The sequence below is a fragment of the Lactuca virosa genome, chromosome 6 (assembly GCF_052849685.1).
Source record: "Lactuca virosa cultivar CGN04683 chromosome 6, Lactuca_virosa_CGN04683_v6, whole genome shotgun sequence".
Classification (NCBI taxonomy): Eukaryota; Viridiplantae; Streptophyta; class Magnoliopsida; order Asterales; family Asteraceae; genus Lactuca; species Lactuca virosa.
The window spans coordinates 177,103,483-177,126,510 of record NC_136431.1 but is presented as its reverse complement, the minus strand read 5'-3'; the positions used below and the strand labels follow the sequence as shown (position 1 = coordinate 177,126,510).

General features: G+C 34.9%; 1 protein-coding gene across 2 annotated transcripts in view; it reads right to left on the bottom strand.

Moving 5' to 3' along the window:
• Nucleotides 1–16,245, bottom strand: part of LOC145119935 (uncharacterized) — a 29,554-nt gene extending 13,309 nt beyond the window's left edge. The window contains exons 1-3 of one of the 2 annotated variants that reach the window (XR_013714051.1): nucleotides 15,260–16,245; nucleotides 14,967–15,113; nucleotides 14,573–14,682 (exon numbers count right to left, since the gene is read on the bottom strand). Coding sequence is in view for 1 of the 2 variants with exons in the window: in XM_079055703.1 (XP_078911829.1) it covers nucleotides 14,573–14,682; nucleotides 14,967–15,113; nucleotides 15,260–16,168 (1,166 nt within the window). In the remaining variant the exon portion in view is untranslated. The remainder of the gene's footprint in view (nucleotides 1–14,572; nucleotides 14,683–14,966; nucleotides 15,114–15,259) is intronic. The other variant, XM_079055703.1, reaches the window with a different exon arrangement.
• Nucleotides 16,246–23,028: the final 6,783 nt, after the last annotated feature.

Sequence of the window (23,028 nt, the reverse complement as noted above, 5' to 3'; positions counted from 1 at the left end):
TCAGCAGCAGCCTATGCCCGTTGCTTACTCTCCATCAGCAACTGGTAGCTTCGGATCCACACCTTAGCAACTATTTCAGCCCCCACTACTCTTCAGAACCTACGCATACTTACCTGCAGCAGTTTAACACCGGAGGAACATCCTTCGGCGGTCATGCTCAGTCCACCCTACAACAGCTTACTGACTTAGCCTCAGTATTTCAAGCCATGCCTGTTCAACCGCCGACAAACAACAACTACTACATGGATTCCGGTGCTAGCTCTCACATGTCCTTCAACTCAGGTAACATAATTTCTCTAACACAGTGTAACTCTAAATATATTATGGTTTGTAATGGTGCTATACTTCGCGTCACTTACATTGGTCAAACTTTTTTCCACATTCTCACAATCGCTTAGCCTTAAATAATGTACTTATCTCGAATAAAATAGTCAAAAATCTTGTCTCTGTTCGAGAACGAGAAAAAGTCCTTTAAGAAGAAATCGTAAAGCTGATCACAATTATCTCATAGAAAATTGCTTTGTCGATTTTGTTGTGTACACTGGAATGTTTAGATGAGTGTTCAAGATAAGGAAAGAATTATTCCTACATATAGTTGATGACTTAAAGGGTTGAATTTCATATTTTTTCAATTAAAATGGGAAGCAAGACATAGGAAAGGTTTATCTTCAATACATAAATACACCACCATAGTTTGTTAGTTAACATACGGAATGAGAGCATATTCATGGGATAAGTATTTGAGGATTCATGAGCAAACCACACAAGAGATTGCTTACAAGTTTTCTAAAGCTATGGTTATGGTTTACGTGAAACGATATTTTCACAAACCTACTATTTTTGACATCCACCAATTGTACATGTCACATGAATATAAGCATGGGTTCCCTGGAATTCTAGGTAGCATTGATTGTATGCATTGGGCGTGAGTAATGTGCCCTAATGCATATCACGATCAATACATGCGAGGTGATCATAATGAGACGAGGATAATTCTAGAAGCGATCATGTTCTATGATCTTTGGACAAGACATGCATTCTTTGGTGTCATGGGTTCCAACAACGACATCAATGTTTTTGATTAGTCGGTAGTATTCAACTACATATATTTTGGAAATGCGTATGATGTGTCGTTGCAAGTGAATGAAGTATCATACATGTGTGGGGTACTATCTTACGAATGTTATATATCATGAGTTATCTATATTTGTTAAATCGTTGCCATCCCAAATGACGATAAACGATTAGGGTTTAAGAGGATCTAAGATGCAACTATGAATGATATGGAATGAGCGTTTGGTATCCTTAAGGGGTGTTGGCAAATACTCAAACTCCCGACATGTTCATGTGATCCTAGAAGATTACAAAGCATAATGTATGCGTGCATTATATTAGGTAATACAATTTTAGAAGATAAAGCAAAAATAGATATGCTACTTCGATGACAACTCAATTTTGTCATCCTTCGGAGGAGTAGATATTGGTATGCCACGATACATGCTGTAGTGACCCAATTATGACGAAGAATGCGGAAATGTAATGATTATGTGAATCAAACAATATCTAGAACACAAGATGTAAATAAACAATTTTAGCTCTCATTAGTCTAGCAAGTATTACAAAGTGGGTCATGAAATATTTCTCTCACTAGACTAATCTCTCATATGGGTTCTTACATAAATGGGAGCTATTCACTTTATATTTATAGGAAAAGATCAACACATTACACAATCTAGGAGGGTAAGCCTACATCACATCCAAGGAGAACTTTGCACCCTAACATTATTCCCATCAAAATTTAGGATTGGATGTCCCGGATTCAATATCCAAACGAGCACCAAGCGATCAATACCAACTTCCCCTCGAAGTAACACCAGTTTGCAAATCCGATTTGGAAAAGAATATCCAAAAAACTTCGAATACCCATTTCAAATTTCTCCCCATTTTTATAATCAAAAAATGATTATAAAATCCAAAAAGGTATGAGAAACACTCGAGGAATAAACCATACAAACTCCCCCTCGATGTGTGACAAAAATGAAACTTTTCAATCTAGAAAATCCAAAAAGTACGCCAATGTCTTCCAATCTTTGACTTCCTGAACTTGAAAATGAACACACATTGTTCATATACTACGAAAAATCTTGCACCAAAAACAATCACAAAAAGACGAGAATAAAATCTTTAAATGTTGTGAAGATTTCGACTTTTGGTGAGAGTTGCAAGAATTTCGAAAATTGGGTACACACAACCATTTTCGCAAGTACTTCAGGGACCAATTGCGAAAAATCAGCTTCAAATTTAGACCAGATGCGAAACTTTACCCATTTGCGAAAGTGGATATAAAGTGCATTTTCGCATAAACTTCAGGTACCAATAACGAAATATCTTCCCACTTCACAGAAATATACCCATGATTCGAAACTGGGTATAAACTGTCAAAATGTTGAAAGATGAGGGACCATATACAAAAATCAAATCTCTTCTTCCCCAAGTTGTTCTTGGACGCGAAAGAGCACATGTCATCAGTCGAAATCACTTTCAACTCCAAGCAAGTTTCCATAATAGTCGAACTACCAACACCACAAAATCGAGACCACAACTCTCGATTTGAAATTTCACCTTTGAATCGACCTCAGTTCACTTTTGATTCCCTAACACCCCGCTCCCGAGTTGAAGCAAAGAAAAGAAGAGAAGGGAAAAGAAAGTAAGGAGAGAAAAGAAGAGAAAAGAAAGGAAAACAAATTTGTCTTTTGTGCTCCCGCGTTGGAGAGAAATGGAAGGAAAGTTAAACATTTTATTCTTTCTTTTCAAATCCTCCCAAATTGAAAGGAAATTTAGGAGGGAAAGTGATCCTTCCATTTCCTTCCACTTCATTCCTTTAATGAAACTCGGGAGCATCAATCTCTCTTACTTTCCTCTCATTTCCGTCCATTTCCTTTCTTTTCTCTCCTTAAGTTGAACTCGGGAGCGGGGTGTAAATCTTTTGGCTCTTGACTATTGATCTCTAAATACTTTCGACTCAAGCAAACACTAATCTAAATCGAAATCACTTTCGATTCCATACTTGGTTCGATTTTATCAACAGTCGAAAGACTCAGTCTCGACTCGAATCCAATCTTTCGACTGTAAAGCTCGAGTTCAACAATTCACAATCGAAAAATCAATTCGACCCTTCACAGATTGACTTTCGTTCCTTACTTGAATCATACATCCAATTTCGATTATCAAACTTGAAAGTCGAGTCCATATCCAGTTAATCAAAATCGAAAACAAATCCCTTTCGATTCAAATCCAAGTTCTCCTGATCAAAATTCGATACCAAAACTTTCAATTGCAACCTTGATTTTACTTTCGTTTCCAACAATTTTGATCTTTGAATCTAGACTTTCAACTTCGAACTCAATCATTCAAATCCATTCCTAACTTTCGATTCCAAAATTGAAATCCCAACTTTCGACATCAACACAATCCTTCAACTTTCGATTCCACAGTTGCATTTGACATTTAAAAATTTCGATTATCATCAATCAAAAACACTTTTGATTGTTATATCATTTACTTTCGTCTTCAGTTTCGCCCCTCACAGCCAAACTTTCGTTCATTGAAGCACCTACAAAAATTCGATTTTAACCTTCATTCCTAAAGTTTTGACAATCGAATCCTCCGTAACTATCAAATCATCTGCGACTATCGAATTGATTCCACAAGAATTCAAAATCAAATAAAATTGATCAAACCATCCAATTTTCTGAACAAATCGAGCCTTCTTCGTTTCCAATTGTCAAGAACAACAATTTTGACTTTTTGTTTGTTTAACGCTAAAACCATTTATCGATAAACAAGTTTGAACAGAATCTATCATCAATTGTAATTGTTCTTCATCCAAAATCCTTAGGATTAAATTCGATCCCAAATCGAATGAATGAACTAAATCGAACCAATACTTAAGAACAAGAATATACGTTGGAATCAGAGAGTGAATTAAGATTTGATTGAATCGAGTTTAAGAATAATCGTGAAGATGCGATTTCCTTTAACTTCCTTGATGCTCAATATGGTAATCACCCCATCCATAAGAATCAATTCAGCATGGAAGATGAAATGAGGATCTCTTGAACAAACACAAACAATACTTTTACAAAGAATCAAATCCTCTTTAGTATAGGGATCAATAGATATCATTTCTCCCTACCTCCTTCCTATCAGAATAAAATATTTTGGGGATCTTTCCTTTAGAGTAACACCTTTAGTTCTTAACCAAACTATATGGTCCTCAACACATAAATTAGAGCTCCAGGGGGAAGATATACCTAATATGAGGGTTTTTTTTTGAAGAGAAACGAAACATGGGAGGATTTGCAGTCGATGAGTACTCAAAAACCACACAGCCACTTAAGGGAGATGTATGAGAAACCTTTATTTTTACAAAGGTGGAGATGTTCAAAAGAGTAGGAAGATTCAAGTCTTTCCCACCACCATGATTTTCATATTTTTCACTCGATCGAAGTTATTTGACAAAGATAAGGATATAAATGGAACGTTTATGCATGAGGAGATATGATATACTTTAGTTTTATACATATTAGGCTCAAAAATATAAAATTTTGACTATGACCCGTCCTGTTCACCAATTTTTATACAAATTATATTTTCGCCCCCCCCCCCAAATGAAAGATTGAAGCTCCGCCACTGACTACATGGACAAAAAACCGCAACAAATCCCAGACTTAAGAGCTTAAAATCGCAACAAATTCAATACTTATAAGCGGCGACACCTTGGACGGAAAAATCTTAATGATCTGATGATGGATTGATTGTCTGGGTTTGATATGTTTATATGAATATATGGATATGTTTGGATAGGGTTCTGCTATTCAGAAATAGAAAATCTATTTCAACAGAAGAAGATTGAGAACAACTCAAATCTTATAATCTCAAATCACTCTGCTTTATTCACTAAGGGCAAAGCCCTTTATATAGGCTCCAAAGAGCCGTTTACACACGATATCTTTACATTATTGCAATCGTATGATTGCAAGAAGACAAACTACTTTACATAAGACTTTATGTCACATATATAATAATGCTATACACTTATTAATCTTACCGACACTTTACATAATTATACAAAATAGAATTATTATTTTCTATAATGCATCGTTATCTTCAAAGATGTGTTCTCTTTAATAATATGATTTCTTACGTCATTCCTCCCGCCTCCAAAAAGACATAATTTTGAAAATGTTTGCTTGTATCATTGCTGAAGTTAATCTTCCATAAATGGTGTTTCTTCTGTGTTTTCTGAACAGTGACTGCAATTGTGTCTTGGATAATATGTTTGCAAAGTTGTTTCTTGATATCATCGGGTAATTCAGCCAGTTGATGAGAAAATTTTTCGAAAGGTTGTTCGAATGTTTCAATTGCTTTCATTGCTTCCGGAGTGATTTCATTGTCTGTTAAAGAGTAGATAATGAAAGTTTTACTAGCATAATTTACTCTGATTCTTGACCTTTGATCTTTACCGTTGCCAATGCGTGATGATGCTAAATAAACACCGGCAAGTGCAAAGATTAGATGCTCTTGTGTTGGGGATTCACGGGGTAGATCATCTTTTGTTGGTTTTGAGCCGTTGCTTATTCCCATGTTTGCAAAAGTAATACTTGGGACAATTAGTTGAGATTCTTCATCAAAAATTGGGTAGCTAGAATGCATTTTGATGAATAATCCTCTTTCTTGTTTTGCAAAGCGTATTTTATAATTTTTGATGATAGTTTGCACAGCAGAAGGGAATTCGCTGATGCAGTGTAAATTGGTGCCTTCTAGATAGATAGTGTCGATGAATCCATGAACAAAATAATCCCATAAAGTCATAGGATCTGATAAATCGGCTAGGAAAACTGCTTTAGGGCCTGGGCGCCTGGCTACTGGGTAAAAGCCCATTAAAGAATGGACCTCGGTGTAGGAAACGAGGCTATCCCATAATTCAGCGAATTTTTTGGCAGATGGTTTTTTCATGGCTTCCTTTTCTTTGGTTGATAGAATGGATTCAAGGGCAATTTTTGCATTTAATTGGTTAAGGGATCTTGGGATGGATACAGGTTTTTGTGGTGTGAAGTTGGTCATAGGTTTTTGTGGTGTTAGGAGAACTGTTTTTGAACATTCTACGTTATCTTTTATTACTACTTTGTATGCTTCGTTGTATGCGGCTTCTGCTTCATTTTTCGTTTTGTAGCTTTTGTGAATGATATTTTTTCCAAGAATATATGAACTGGCGATTCCCCATTCGTCATATATTCCTTTGTTTTCTCCGTTGAAAATCACGTATCATTTCTTTATATTTTTATGATCTGCTTGAAGTGGTGGATATTCTTCTGGATTTTGTGTTATAGGTTGTTTTTCTGACTTGAGCATTGTTTGTGGCTGACTATCATCGGATGAAATTTCTTGAATGTCTTCTTTTGGTTGCTTCGTTGTTGAACTGCTAGCTGCTTCTATTTTAGGTACTGATTGAGATGATAGAATTTGTATTGTTTGTCGTAGTTGTTCTTTTTCTCGTCTGACTGCTTCGAGTTGTTTGACTAATGATGCTTCTTGGTCTTCTTTCTGTTTGAACTGGTGTTTGATTTGCTTCCATTTCAATATATTTATGGACTGAATGCTTGCGTTTCTTGAGTACCTGAATAATTGCTGAATGTTGTATGTTTTTAATATTTCAAATGGTATGAGAATTTTCATATCAATGTATGCTTTTGGTGATATATTCATATCACTGTATGCTTTTGGTGATATATTCATATCACTGTATACTTTATCATTGTTTACTTCAGATAGGTTAGATATGAGGTTTCCTTTGCTATCTAATCCCAGTAATACTTTTTCCATAGGACTTATTTACCTGCATCTGAATCAGAATCAGTTGTATATGCATAAATATCTATCTCTGAATCTTCTATGGGTTCGTATCCAAGGTCGTATGCAATTTTTAATATATTTGTTTCTTTTTCTTTTTTAGTCTTTTTTGGGCATTCATAGGCTTTGTGTCCTTCTTCTTGACATATCCAACATTTACAGTATTTTTTATTTGATGGACAATAATTTGTTTTCGATTGATATTTTTGTTTATATTGTTTTCTATTCCGGAAATATTTTCTTTCCCCTTGTTTATAATATTCTTTGTATTTAGGTTTATATGTTTGTTTTTTCCAAATTTTCTTTTTACTTTGTTGTTTTTCTTTACAACCATATTGATTTACTTTGTTAGAAAGGATGTCACAACATAAATCAATTTTTGCATCTTGTGCTGTTTTTTGTTCTAAACATTTTTTCTGCATCCATGCTTTTAATATGCTTATTCGTGCTCCTAAGGTGTCTGCAACTTTATTTTGTTGTAATGCTTCTTGAAAATCTTTTATTACACTTTGGCTTACTAATGATTGTAATTTTTGATAGAACATATCTAATGCTGCCTTTTTTCTAGTGGAATCTAAATTATAATAATGTTCAGAATATTCACATATAAATGGTTCTAAATAACACATATTACAAATTCGTAAATTAGTTAAATGCCATAGTGATTCTAATTGAAAAGCTTCTTTTGATATTTTATCTTCAATTTGTTTTCCTATGAATTCCTGAATAAGACGGCTTAATACATTTTTAAATGTTTCCATAGCATCAGTGGTGGCTATCATCATTGTTTCGTTTTCATCAAGAGATGAAAGAAAACGATATGCGTTACCTTGTGTTTTATGAATGATATAATTAAGAAAATGTTTTGGGTGTAAATTTCTTAATTCTTCGGTTAACTGAATTTGTACTCCCATTTTATTACTCCATTCTTGAATTTTTGCTTCAGGATTTTGGTCACAATCTATAAAAAGAATATCTGAATTTGTTGGAAATGTAAATAACTTAGGTATGTATTGAGGAGGTATTTTTTCCCATTTATTTTGTTTATTTTTAACCATTCCTTGTCTGTATAAAAAATTTTCTTCTAATGAAGGTGGTCCATAGATATATTGACTTTGATAATCATCTTCAACATATGATTGTTTTCGTTTTAATCCAAAATTGTTTTGTGAATCTCTATATGGATTTGAATAAGGGTTTTCATCATCTGAAGAAAAATCATATATTACTTCTGCGTCATTATCATCTGAATTATTTTCTATTTCTATATTATTTTCTTGAGTTTCAGATGGAATTTCTAATGCTGCAAATAATTTAGTTAGTGTTTCTACTTTTTCTTGTAAAGTTTCCATATATATTGTGTGTAATAAAAATTTTAGTTTCTTTTTTCTAGTGAGGTAGTTATTATTAACGTTTTTTCTATCATATTTAACAAATTAATTTTGTTATTTTATCTTCAAGGTTTTTTATTTGTTCTTGTTTCCAATTTATACTATTATTTATTATATGTATTGCTTCAATATTAGATATACAATTTATCATTGATATGTCAGAATCTATTTTTAAATCTAAAAGAAATTTTTTAGATTGTTTCAATGTTTTACGAAAAAATTTTAATTATTGTTATTTGTATCTAGGCTTGAAAAACTCATGATTATAATTTTATAATAATAATGGTTTAGTTTCGTTTTGAATTTAAAGTTACGGTTAAAATTTATTTAAAAATAATAGTGGTAATTATGATAATAGGTTATAATGATTATTATAATGATGTCTATGATGACAAATGATGATGGACATATCAAAGATAGAAAATAATAGTAATAGTATAAATGAATGTTTAAAATACAAATAATTTTGTTTTTAGACGACGTATTTGCTTGTAACGGATTTTAATACTAGTTCTTATGAAATATCTAACATCATGAATATGGTTATTGTTTAAAATTGTACCTTGATTATTAGGTTTGTAAGAATCTTTGAGATTTTGCTTAGAATTATTTATAGATTATTGGATTTGTTGTATTCTTAAAAGAATATTTCTATTAGGAATACAATTCATCAAGATTTTGTTAGACATAAATATATATTTCAAGCATGAATTTGATTATTAAAAATGAGTGCTATTTTAACGAAAATTTCAAATTTTGTAGAATTAATAGTTAGAATAACTCGGAATGAGATTATCATGGAGAAATGAAAATAATATAACAATTGAATAGAATATCTTGAGACATATTTATGATATTAAATCTTCTTTCGATAATTTTTTAATTGTTTTAATAACGATGATTTTTTGAATATGGGTACTTAAAAATAATGATTATTTATTTTCATGTTTATGATGTTTATTATTTTTATGATGTTGCATAAGTATGTATTCGTATTCTTATTAACGATAGATTGAATATATTCAATCTATCGTTAATAAGAATACATACATATGCAACATCATAAAAATAATAAACATCATAAACATGAAAATAAATAATCATTATTTTTAAGTACCCATATTCAAAAAATCATCGTTATTAAAACAATTAAAAAATTATCGAAAGAAGATTTAATATCATAAATATGTCTCAAGATATTCTATTCAATTGTTATATTATTTTCATTTCTCCATGATAATCTCATTCCGAGTTATTCTAACTATTAATTCTACAAAATTTGAAATTTTCGTTAAAATAGCACTCATTTTTAATAATCAAATTCATGCTTGAAATATATATTTATGTCTAACAAAATCTTGATGAATTGTATTCCTAATAGAAATATTCTTTTAAGAATACAACAAATCCAAGAATCTATAAATAATTCTAAGCAAAATCTCAAAGATTTTTACAAACCTAATAATCAAGGTACAATTTTAAACAATAACCATATTCATGATGTTAGATATTTCATAAGAACTAGTATTAAAATCCGTTACAAGCAAATACGTCGTCTAAAAACAAAATTATTTGTATTTTAAACATTCATTTATACTATTACTATTATTTTCTATCTTTGATATGTCCATCATCATTTGTCATCATAGACATCATTATAATAATCATTATAACCTATTATCATAATTACCACTACTATTTTTAAATAAATTTTAACCGTAACTTTAAATTCAAAACGAAACTAAACCATTATTATTATAAAATTATAATCATGAGTTTTTCAAGCCTAGATACAAATAAACAAGAATTAAAATTTTTTCGTAAAACATTGAAACAATCTAAAAAATTTCTTTTAGATTTAAAAATAGATTCTGACATATCAATGATAAATTGTATATCTAATATTGAAGCAATACATATAATAAATAATAGTATAAATTGGAAACAAGAACAAATAAAAAACCTTGAAGATAAAATAACAAAATTAATTTGTTAAATATGATAGAAAAAACGTTAATAATAACTACCTCACTAGAAAAAAGAAACTAAAATTTTTATTACACACAATATATATGGAAACTTTACAAGAAAAAGTAGAAACACTAACTAAATTATTTGCAGCATTAGAAATTCCATCTGAAACTCAAGAAAATAATATAGAAATAGAAAATAATTCAGATGATAATGACGCAGAAGTAATATATGATTTTTCTTCAGATGATGAAAACCCTTATTCAAATCCATATAGAGATTCACAAAACAATTTTGGATTAAAACGAAAACAATCATATGTTGAAGATGATTCAAAGTCAATATATCTATGGACCACCTTCATTAGAAGAAAATTTTTTATACAGACAAGGAATGGTTAAAAATAAACAAAATAAATGGGAAAAAATACCTCCTCAATACATACCTAAGTTATTTACATTTCCAACAAATTCAGATATTCTTTTTATAGATTGTGACCAAAATCCTGAAGCAAAAATTCAAGAATGGAGTAATAAAATGGGAGTACAAATTCAGTTAACCGAAGAATTAAGAAATTTACACCCAAAACATTTTCTTAATTATATCATTCATAAAACACAAGGTAACGCATATCGTTTTCTTTCATCTCTTGATGAAAACGAAACAATGATGATAGCCACCACTGATGCTATGGAAACATTTAAAAATGTATTAAGCCGTCTTATTCAGGAATTCATAGGAAAACAAATTGAAGATAAAATATCAAAAGAAGCTTTTCAATTAGAATCACTATGGCATTTAACTAATTTACGAATTTGTAATATGTATTATTTAGAACCATTTATATGTGAATATTCTGAACATTATTATAATTTAGATTCCACTAGAAAAAAGGCAGCATTAGATATGTTCTATCAAAAATTACCATCATTAGTAAGCCAAAGTGTAATAAAAGATTTCCAAGAAGCATTACAACAAAATAAAGTTGCAGACACCTTAGGAGCACGAATAAGCATATTAAAAGCATGGATGCAGAAAAAATGTTTAGAACAAAAAACAGCACAAGATGCAAAAATTGATTTATGTTGTGACATCCTTTCTAACAAAGTAAATCAATATGGTTGTAGAGAAAAACAACAAAGTAAAAAGAAAATTTGGAAAAAACAAACATATAAACCTAAATACAAAGAATATTATAAACAAGGGGAAAGAAAATATTTCCGGAATAGAAAACAATATAAACAAAAATATCAATCCAAAACAAATTATTGTCCATCAAATAAAAAAGACTGTAAATGTTGGATATGTCAAGAAGAAGGACACAAAGCCTATGAATGCCCAAAAAAGACTAAAAAAGAAAAAGAAACAAATATATTAAAAATTGCATACGACCTTGGATACGAACCCATAGAAGATTCAGAGATAGATATTTATGCATATACAACTGATTCTGATTCAGATGCAGGTAAATAAGTCCTATGGAAAAAGTATTACTGGGATTAGATAGCAAAGGAAACCTCATATCTAACCTATCTGAAGTAAACAATGATAAAGTATACAGTGATATGAATATATCACCAAAAGCATACAGTGATATGAATATATCACCAAAAGCATACAGTGATATGAATATATCACCAAAAACATACATTGATATGAAAATTCTCATACCATTTGAAATATTAAAAACATACAACATTCAGCAATTATTCAGGTACTCAAGAAACGCAAGCATTCAGTCCATAAATATATTGAAATGGAAGCAAATCAAACACCAGTTCAAACAGAAAGAAGACCAAGAAGCATCATTAGTCAAACAACTCGAAGCAGTCAGACGAGAAAAAGAACAACTACGACAAACAATACAAATTCTATCATCTCAATCAGTACCTAAAGAAGAAGCAGCTAGCAGTTCAACAACGAAGCAACCAAAAGAAGACATTCAAGAAATTTCATCCGATGATAGTCAGCCACAAACAATGCTCAAGTCAGAAAAACAACCTATAACACAAAATCCAGAAGAATATCCACCACTTCAAGCAGATCATAAAAATATAAAGAAATGATACGTGATTTTCAACGGAGAAAACAAAGGAATATATGACGAATGGGGAATTGCCAGTTCATATATTCTTGGAAAAAATATCATTCACAAAAGCTACAAAACGAAAAATGAAGCAGAAGCCGCATACAACGAAGCATACAAAGTAGTAATAAAAGATAACGTAGAATGTTCAAAAACAGTTCTCCTAACACCACAAAAACCTATGACCAACTTCACACCACAAAAACCTGTATCCATCCCAAGATCCCTTAACCAATTAAATGCAAAAATTGCCCTTGAATCCATTCTATCAACCAAAGAAAAGGAAGCCATGAAAAAACCATCTGCCAAAAAATTCGCTGAATTATGGGATAGCCTCGTTTCCTACACCGAGGTCCATTCTTTAATGGGCTTTTACCCAGTAGCCAGGCGCCCAGGCCCTAAAGCAGTTTTCCTAGCCGATTTATCAGATCCTATGACTTTATGGGATTATTTTGTTCATGGATTCATCGACACTATCTATCTAGAAGGCACCAATTTACACTGCATCAGCGAATTCCCTTCTGCTGTGCAAACTATCATCAGAAATTATAAAATACGCTTTGCAAAACAAGAAAGAGGATTATTCATCAAAATGCATTCTAGCTACCCAATTTTTGATGAAGAATCTCAACTAATTGTCCCAAGTATTACTTTTTCAAACATGGGAATAAGCAACGGCTCAAAACCAACAAAAGATGATCTACCCCGTGAATCCCCAACACAAGAGCATCTAATCTTTGCACTTGCCGGTGTTTATTTAGCATCATCACGCATTGGCAACGGTAAAGATCAAAGGTCAAGAATCAGAGTAAATTATGCTAGTAAAACTTTCATTATCTACTCTTTAACAGACAATGAAATCACTCCGGAAGCAATGAAAGCAATTGAAACATTCGAACAACCTTTCGAAAAATTTTCTCATCAACTGGCTGAATTACCCGATGATATCAAGAAACAACTTTGCAAACATATTATCCAAGACACAATTGCAGTCACTGTTCAGAAAACACAGAAGAAACACCATTTATGGAAGATTAACTTCAGCAATGATACAAGCAAACATTTTCAAAATTATGTCTTTTTGGAGGCGGGAGGAATGACGTAAGAAATCATATTATTAAAGAGAACACATCTTTGAAGATAACGATGCATTATAGACAATAATAATTCTATTTTGTCTTTTATAATTATGTAAAGTGTCGGTAAGATTAATAAGTGTGTAGCATTATTATATATGTGACATAAAGTCTTATGTAAAGTAGTTTGTCTTCTTGCAATCATACGATTGCAATAATGTAAAGATACCGTGTGTAAACGGCTCTTTGGAGCCTATATAAAGGGCTTTGCCCTTAGTGAATAAAGCAGAGTGATTTGAGATTATAAGATTTGAGTTGTTCTCAATCTTCTTCTGTTGAAATAGATTTTCTATTTCTGAATAGCAGAACCCTATCCAAACATATCCATATATTCATATAAACATATCAAACCCAGACAATCAATCCATCATCAGATCATTACGACGCATCATTCAGGTATATTCTATCTTAATTTTATTAATACCGCCATGTTGTTCGATTTGGTATCAGAGCATGTTTATAAAGATTTGGTATCAGAGCTCCTGTTCACCAATTTTTATACAAATTATATTTTCGCCCCCCCCCCCCCAAATGAAAGATTGAAGCTCCGCCACTGACTACATGGACAAAAAACCGCAACAAATCCCACACTTAAGAGCTTAAAATCGCAACAAATTCAATACTTATAAGCGGCGACACCTTGGAGGAAAAAATTAGCGCGTTTTCGCTTTCCTCTACAACCATTGGATTGAAAACAAATTGGACGGATGAGGGTAATTTGACGCGGATCGCCGTTTGCGAGCATTATCGGCGACCCCTTTAGCGGCGACACTGGGCAATAGCGGCGACATGTAACGCGTCAATTACATGTCGCCGCTATTGCCCTGTGTCGCCGCTAAAGGGGTTGCCGGTAATGACAAGATTTGTTGTAGTGTTAAGAGCTCAAACTCGCAATAAATCCCATACTTAAGTGCTCAATCATTAAAGAAAGTTCTAGGGATGAAAACTACATAATTTTGTAAACTATAGGGACATGCTCTGTAATTTTCTTTTCATAAAAGAAACACCTTTTAAATAGTCATATTATTTGGAGTAGATAGAAGGATAACAAAAGAGATATAGATATTTAAACTGACCTTGATTTTTCATAATTTTTAGATAAATCGTATCCGCTTGTATATTCGAAAATAGATTCTGCTGCAGAAACCATTTCACACTGTTCACCATTCTTATTTATCGAAAGCCACTGCGAATAAACAAATTCAATTTAGAATATCAAAAAAATGTTACAATGTGGGGGCGCCCACCAGAATATAATCAAACTTGGATTTTGAGACTATCGTGTTAGACACTTTACGTAACCCATGTTTTGACCCTATATGTCTGGCTATCACGAAATTCGTTCGAGGATTACCAACACCATTTTTTTATCATCTTATTGTTTGTCGCTTCCATAATAAATATGCAGCCCTACTTTAATAAATATATGGCCCTTCCGAAAAAGAAAACATAATTAACAAAGTAAATTACCGATTTACCGCCAGAAAGAAGAATTCCTTTGGAGAGAAGCAAGAAGAGTTCCTTTTGCGACCTATACGACACAGGAGGTACTGCAAGATCTATAATCTTAATTATTGCTTCAAAGTCCATTCTCTTTCTCACATCTTCAGAAAACTCCTGTATAAACATTTTTGATTTACTTGAATTCTTTTTGCGTATTTATAATATTTAAATTGATATTCTCTTAAACATAAACATAACTTAATGTATAGTGATCGATTTTTTTTACTGACCTGTAAATACAAAGAAAAAAAAAAACTTACTTGTTGATCAAGTGCAATCTCAAGTTCTTTCACAATCTCAGCCATGGTTGGTCGTTCTTCACGCTCTCTCTTCAAACACTTATATGCGATGGATGAAAATGTATTCAACGAATCTGAATCCATGTTTTCCTTTAGATCTTGAAGTATAATCTCATCAAGTCTCTTCTCATCATATAACTTTTGCCACATACGCACTAAAATTCGAAGCTGGCCATTACTATATTCAAAGCATAATCTTCCACACATTACTTCAAATAAAACCACCCCAAAAGAATAAACATCAGACTCTTTAGATAGAAACCCCATCTCCCAATACAACGGATCACAATACCCTGGGGTACCTACAACATTCGAAATAAGATATGTATGTTGCTGATTAGCCGGACCTAGTTTTGACAAACCAAAATCAGACAATTTAGCATTCCAGTTCTCATCCAAAAGTATGTTTGAACTTTTTATGTCGCGATGAAGAACTCTTTGTTGTGTTCCCAAAGGATCATGAAGGTAATTTAGTCCACGTGCAGCTCCTATACAAATCTTGAGACGTTGAGTCCATGTGAGACCTGTGTTAGCAAGATACACATCAAGGCTTCCATGAGATGCGTACTCATAAACTAGGATCTTTTGTTCACCCTCACTACAAAAGTGCATGAGAGAGACCAGATTTTCGTGTCTATAACGGGAAAGCATCAAGACCTCCTTCCAAAACTCTGTATCTCCTTGCCCATGTTTACGATCTAGACACTTGAAAGCGACCATGGTTTGTCTTCCATCAAGAGAGAGTTCTCCTTTGTATACCTGTCCGAACCCACCTCTTCCAATCAATTTGTCACGACCAAAGTTGTTGGTAGCTAATTTAATATCTTCCAGTTGAATTTTTAGGTGTTCAAAATCGTCCATGAAGGACATTGTTTCGAGGTTAGAGAAAGTCCAGGAAGCAACTAAAATCGATTAACATGAACATTTAATGTTGAAGTGGGTCCTAAAGTAAGTGTATGACACTGTTTTTCAACTTTACTCTTTTGCTATTTGATGGCGTTATCACGTTATGTTGTCGACTTCGTTTGGAGCTTCTGTAAGTGGATGATATTATTTTTTTATGGGGGTGGCAACTGGCAATTGAAAAATAATTTTTTGGGTGCCTTAAAATGAATTTTAACTTAATTTTAACTTTATGATAAATGAATTTTAAGGATGATTATTTTAAGGGGATAAATTCATTTTAAGAGATGTCTTAAAATGAATTTTAAGGATGATTATTTTAAGGGGTGTTTTAAAATAAAATTCATTTTAAGGGATGTCTTAAAACGAAATTCATCTTAGGGGTGTCTTGAAATGAATTTACCCTTTAAAATTAAATTCATTTTAATGGTGACTTAAATGAATTTTAAGTATTATTATTTTGAAGGGCTGTTTGATAAATTGTGCTGAATTTTGAACCAAATGTTTCAGACCTTTTTTTTTTTAATAACAAACAAGAGTTTAGTGTTTGGATATTCATTTGAAAATGACTTTTTAACTTCTTAACTTTTTAAAAAGTCAATAAATTAAAAAAAATTTTAAGTATTAAAAAAGATTTTTTAAAACAATTTTTTATATAGTCTTTGAAAAGCAGGTTTATAGAAATCCCTTAACTTTCCCTTAACCATCATGACAGCCTCCAATACCCACATCCTCCCTCAATGTACGTCGCCTCCTATTGTGTAGATAGCTCGAATCTGCAATCTTCTTTTCTTATTGTTGTCAATACATCGATTCCATCTTCTTATGCTGCACTATCTGATCGATTTCATCATTGCACATGATTCTGTGATTAATTCCGAAAGTTAGCTCACGTATTGTAATAATATCGATTATTTATGTAACGCTCGGGTTTCGGGGCTAAGCATTTTTAGACGATGTAATAGTCTATGTCAAATATTGTAACTCTTTTGAAGTAATAAAGATGAAATATTTGAGTATTATGTGAATTATTTGCATTTATGTGCTTATTAGTTATTTATAAATGTATAATAAATAAAGGATAAAAATAAGCGTCAAAATTAAAGTACGAGATAAACCCGATATCTTTACATAAAGTTGTAGTGGTCGAAACAAGGATTCCGGAGATATAAAGAATGCCGAAATCCGAGTTATAACGAAGAAGTTATGACCCGTCGAAGTTTCGCGACGAAACCGACACGACACCGGGAAGCGTAAATAGTGAATTTACGATAAAGCGACTTTTAGCCTTAGCGATCTAAACAAAAGTCGTAGAAAACGTTAAACCGAGAGCGTCCATAAAAAGAACGCCCAAATCTGACTTCGTATGAGGAAGTTATGATTTTTCGAAGTTTCGGCTTAGCAGTGTACAACCCGAAGTTCGAATATTAGATCGAGCAGTTTTTAGCCGACGCAACCTAAACGAGAATCAAAGGTCTCGTTAGTAGTAGCGTATCGATAAAAAGACAGACGAAAACGGACGTCGGATGAAGAAGTTATGAATTTTTAACGGACCAATCCTGTCCCGGCCTGTTAAAAATATAAATTTTAAAATAAATCAAAATTAGCCGACGGAGTCTAAACGAAAGTTGTAGAGTACGTTCCCGCCTACGCGTCGATATAAAGAACGTCGAAAACGGAGCTCGCATGTGAAAGTTACGAATTTTTAAAGTTTGGAATCGGATTTGCGAAGCCTGATGCGAGATTGACGACGTGGCGACATCTGGGCCATCCGATGATGATCAAGGCTCGCTTCGGATGAGTGACACGCCACCCCTCGCTACGCCCCGCGTCCGAAGTAGGTTACGCCCCGCGTACAGCTGGTCTTCTCGGTCCAGCTTCGCCCACGTTGCACCACCGAGACGTCGCCACATGGAGCTCTTATCCGAAGAGCGCCCCGCGTAGCCAAGGAGTACGCCCAGCGTACGTCCGAGGCTGGGGCTATAAATAGAGGTTGAAGGCAGCCTCTTCTCTTCACAAATTCACCACTCCTTCTCTTACTACTTTCTCTCTCTAAAGCCCCAAACCCCCCCTAAACCCTAGGAAAAACCCCTAGCACCCAAAGGAAGCCCCGAGGCTCCCGGAGTCCCGAGAAAAAGGGTCTTTCGGTTCGGAAACGTTGCTCCGAGCAAAACCCGGTTTTCTTTAAAATCCGCTGTAAGTGAGTTACTCCTACGCAATTTTTAATATAACTTTTAAATAATTATAGTAATGTTATTAGGTCCTTAAAATAATTATTTGGGCTATTATTATGAGTTATATTGAGTGTTATTTAACGCTTATATAATAATAATAATAGCTAGACTATTAATTAGTCACGGTTAACGTTAAACTAAACTCTAGTGGTATTAATACTAGGTTTTGGTCAAGGAAAAATTGTTTTGAGATAACGAAGTGCTGTTCAAGTACCGAGTCACCACCTAATCAGGTGAGTGCATGATCACTTTCATCTTACACATAGATATGAAGTATTTACTATAAATTACGTGCTATGTGTGCATATTGTCTGAATACTTGCTGTCTATGCCGATAAAAGATTTTTATACATGTTTTAAATGATTTAAACTGTATATGTATTTTATATCTACAAAATGTTGGGGTATAACATGGGTAGATGTAATAGACGATGTGTGATAAAATGATGAGAGGCCTCGATGTTGTTGTTGTTGATTCTGTCATCTAGCGGAGTATGGATGACAACCACGGACCATTCTAGACAGTCCAGTGGAAAGCTAGCAGGCTCGCAACCTGTAGGTGTTTGTGAACGATGTGTTCACCGGTGTACTCCATCCCCCTCATGGTTGCCTTTAGGACATTTATTGCTGAGGAACCCCCTTAGCAGTAGTGTCCATCCCGATGATGATCCTTAGGCTAGGTCCCTTATGATAGGTGTTTAGGGACGTAAAGTGAGGATAACGGGAATGGGTAATCGGGTTATTGTTGATTGATGAAATTAATAAACTTATTTATTGTGGGTTGAAAACCCTATGTGCTCACCAGACTCCCAAGCCTGACCCACTCAGTTTCATGTATTACAGGTAGTGGCGCTCGAGCATAGATGTGATGTTTTGGATGAGGGATTATGGATATAGGCCTGTAGATATGAAATAATGTAGTAAGGCTTATGTTGTACTGTTTATGCTTTTGATCTATATCGAACATGACATCCCGAGTCTTTTAATGAAATATATTTCCTTGGAAATGCTTTTGATAAATATTTATCATATTTTGTTTTGGGACAAATTCCGCAACACTTTTATTTAAAATGTTACTCTGATTTTCAAACAAGCATAAACAAAATCGGTCTTTTCTGGCCGTGAAAATGGGGATGTGACAGTTGGTATCAGAGCATTAGTTTAAGAGAACTAGGAATTCGTAGGATTTCTAGACTTAAACTTAAAATGCTAAGCGATGATTGTGAGGTGTGAGCACTAGCTTATTTTAGGAATTATGCCTAAAATGCTTTTATGTGCTAAATGCTTTGTGCCTGATATGCTGTTATTTGTTCGGATCTATGGTCTGTTGCCGACCGGATCTGGAAACCTTATATGTTTAGGATTCTAAACGTACGACTACGATATTAGAACTAGCATGTGAACGTTTCGGAGAGATAATGATGATTTAAACGTCTATCTTGAATAAAGATCTAAATTCACCTTATTCGGTGTATAGATCAAAATGGCAAGAACCCGCAATGGAGCTGGGAATGCAAATGGGAATAGGAATCAACCCCCAGCGATTCAGCAAATACCTGTTGTAGCGGATGTTCCTGAGCCAATCACGATGGCCGGAGTGCAAGCGATGATCTAGATGATGTTGGATCGTCAAATGGAGGAAACCAGGCGTTTGCTCCAACAAAATCGCGAGGAAGCTACCATACCAATCGTAGAGCCCGAGCTGAATGATGGGCTGTCTGAAGGAGGAAACTACAGTGGGACTGTTGGTCAAGCCAACCCACCGATAGTTAGGCAAAACCACCAGGATGGAGGAAATGACAGACGTGGATGCAAATACAAGGATTTCATGGCATCTAAACCACCGTGTCTATCTGGAAGCCCGACGCCGGTGGAAGTCAGGAACTGGATCTCCGAGATGGAAACGATGTTTGAGAGTTGCGAGTGTAGTAACAGGCAGAAGACCGCTCTCGCGGTTCCTCTGTTGAAATCTGGAATACTAAGCTGGTGGAAGCTACTAGCTGATTCAATGCCCAAAGGAGAAGCGAGCAAGATGTCGTGGGAGGATTTTCTGGTGCAGTTAAAAATGCAATACTGCTCCGAGCAGGATCTTCTGGAGATCAACAACGAATTCCAGAATCTGAAGAAGGGAAGAATGAGCGTTACTGAATACGCTGCAAGCTTTACAGAGAAAATGAAGCTTGTTCCTCACCTCGTCCCAACTGAACTCTCCAAGGTTAACAAGTTTTCCCTCGGATTACCAGCGGACTTCGGTCCAATGGTCAAGCAAACAACCACTCTGAAAGCCGCCATCTGGGCTGCTAAGAATGTGGAGACCCAGATACGAGAGAAGGGTCTGGAGAGAGCGGAGGTGGGAGAGAAAAGGAAATTTGATGGGTCATCGAAATTCAGCAAGAAAAGCAAGTTCTCAAGGTCTGGTATGCAGAAGTCTGGAGGAGGTGAAGCCAAATGGTGTGACAAGTGCAAGAAAAAGCACCAGGGGAAATGTGACGGAGGAGTCACTTGTTTCAAATGTGGGAAGCCTGGGCACTATGCCAACGAGTGCACGTTCACCAAGAAGGTCTGTTATAAGTGCAACGAGGAAGGGCACATTTCGAGGGACTGTCCAAAGAAGAAGGAGGCAGGAAGACCCAACATTCCACCGAAGCCGAAGGCAAGAGCCTTCCAGATGACGCTCGAGGCTGCAAAGGAGGCAACAGACATCACTTCAGGTACCTTTCTTGTAAATGGATTGCCTGCCAATATACTATTTGATTCGGGAGCAAACTATTCCTTTGTATCGCATAGATTTGGAGGAAAATTAGCATTACCTGTAGAAAAACTTGATAATGCCCTAATTGTGGAAGTTGCCAGTGGCAAGTTCGTACCTGTTAGTAATCGTATTAAGAACATCGTCATTGACCTAAACGGAAACGAATTCCACGAGGAGCTGTTACCCATAGAATTGAACGGTTTCGACATCGTTCCGGGAATTTATTGGCTTAGCGCCAACGATGCTGAGATTCAATGCCGAAAGAAGATAGTAAGGGTAAACCCACCCGGAAAAGAGTCATTTATGGTGTACGGGGACAAACGCCGAGTAAATTCTGGAATCATCTCCCTGATGAAAGCCAGAAAATGTTTGTCCAAGGGATGTGCATCATACTTGGCATTCGTAATCGATGCTAAGAAGGAAAAGAAAGAGGTGCAGAATATACCGGTTGTGTGTGTTTTTATCCGGAAGTCTTTCCCGAAGATCTTCCCGGATTACCGCCTGATAGACAAGTGGAGTTCAGAATAGACTTGTTACCAGGAACAACACCGATAGCGAAAGCACCATACCGATTAGCACCGACGGAGATGAAGGAGCTCATGACGCAACTTCAGGAGTTGTTGGACAACGGTTTTATCAGACCTAGTTCATCACCCTGGGGAGCCCCGATGCTATTCGTGAAGAAGAAAGACGGAAGCATGAGAATGTGTATAGACTACCGAGAGCTGAACAAGGCAATGGTGAAAAACAAGTATCCATTGCCAAGGATTGATGACCTATTCGACCAGCTGCAAGGTTCGAGCTATTTCTCAAAGATCGATCTTAGGTCAGGATATCATCAGGTGAAAGTGAGAGAGCAGGATATCGAGAAGACTGCATTCAGAACAAGATATGGACACTACGAGTTCTTGGTTATGTCGTTTGGACTAACCAATGCTCCAGCAGCATTCATGGATTTGATGAATAGGGTTTGTAAACCATTCCTCGATAAATCCGTGATAGTGTTCATAGATGACATTCTCATCTACTCGAAAAGCCAGGAGGAGCATGGCCAGCATCTACGAGAAGTGTTGGAAGTCTTGAAGAGGGAGAAACTGTATGCAAAGTTCTCCAAGTGTGATTTTTGGATCCGAGAAGTCCAATTCTTGGGTCATGTGGTTAACCAGGAGGGGATAATGGTTGACCCAGCAAAGATCGAAGCTGTGATGAAGTGGGAATGACCAAAAAGTCCCATGGAGATTCGAAGCTTTCTAGGATTAGCCGGATACTACCGACGATTTATCCAAGGCTTTTCTTCGATAGCTGCTCCGTTGACAGCTTTGACCCACAAAGGAGCTACTTATACATGGAGTGAGAAGCACGAAGAAGCATTCGAGAAGCTAAAGAAGAAGTTATGTGAAGCACCGATTCTTTCTCTACCCGATGAAGTTGAAGACTTCGCGGTCTATAGTGACGCATGTGGAGTTGGGTTGGGTTGTGTTCTGACCCAAAGAGAAAAGGTGATAGCATACGCATCTCGACAATTAAAGGAGCACGAAAAGAACTACCCCACTCACAATTTGGAGTTGGCAGCGGTAGTTTTTGCTCTAAAGATATGGAGGCATTACCTCTATGGAACGAAGTGCAAACTTTTCACTGATCATAAGAGTCTCCAATATCTCTTTAATCAGAAAGAATTGAACATGAGGCAACGACGCTGGCTAGAATTACTCAAGGACTACGACTGTGAGATACTTTACCACCCCGATAAAGCAAATGTTGTTGTTGATGCTCTCAGTCGGAAAGTCAATCTTGAAAGAAAAAGGCCAAGAGCGTTGAGAATTGAAGTTGTCTCGATAATT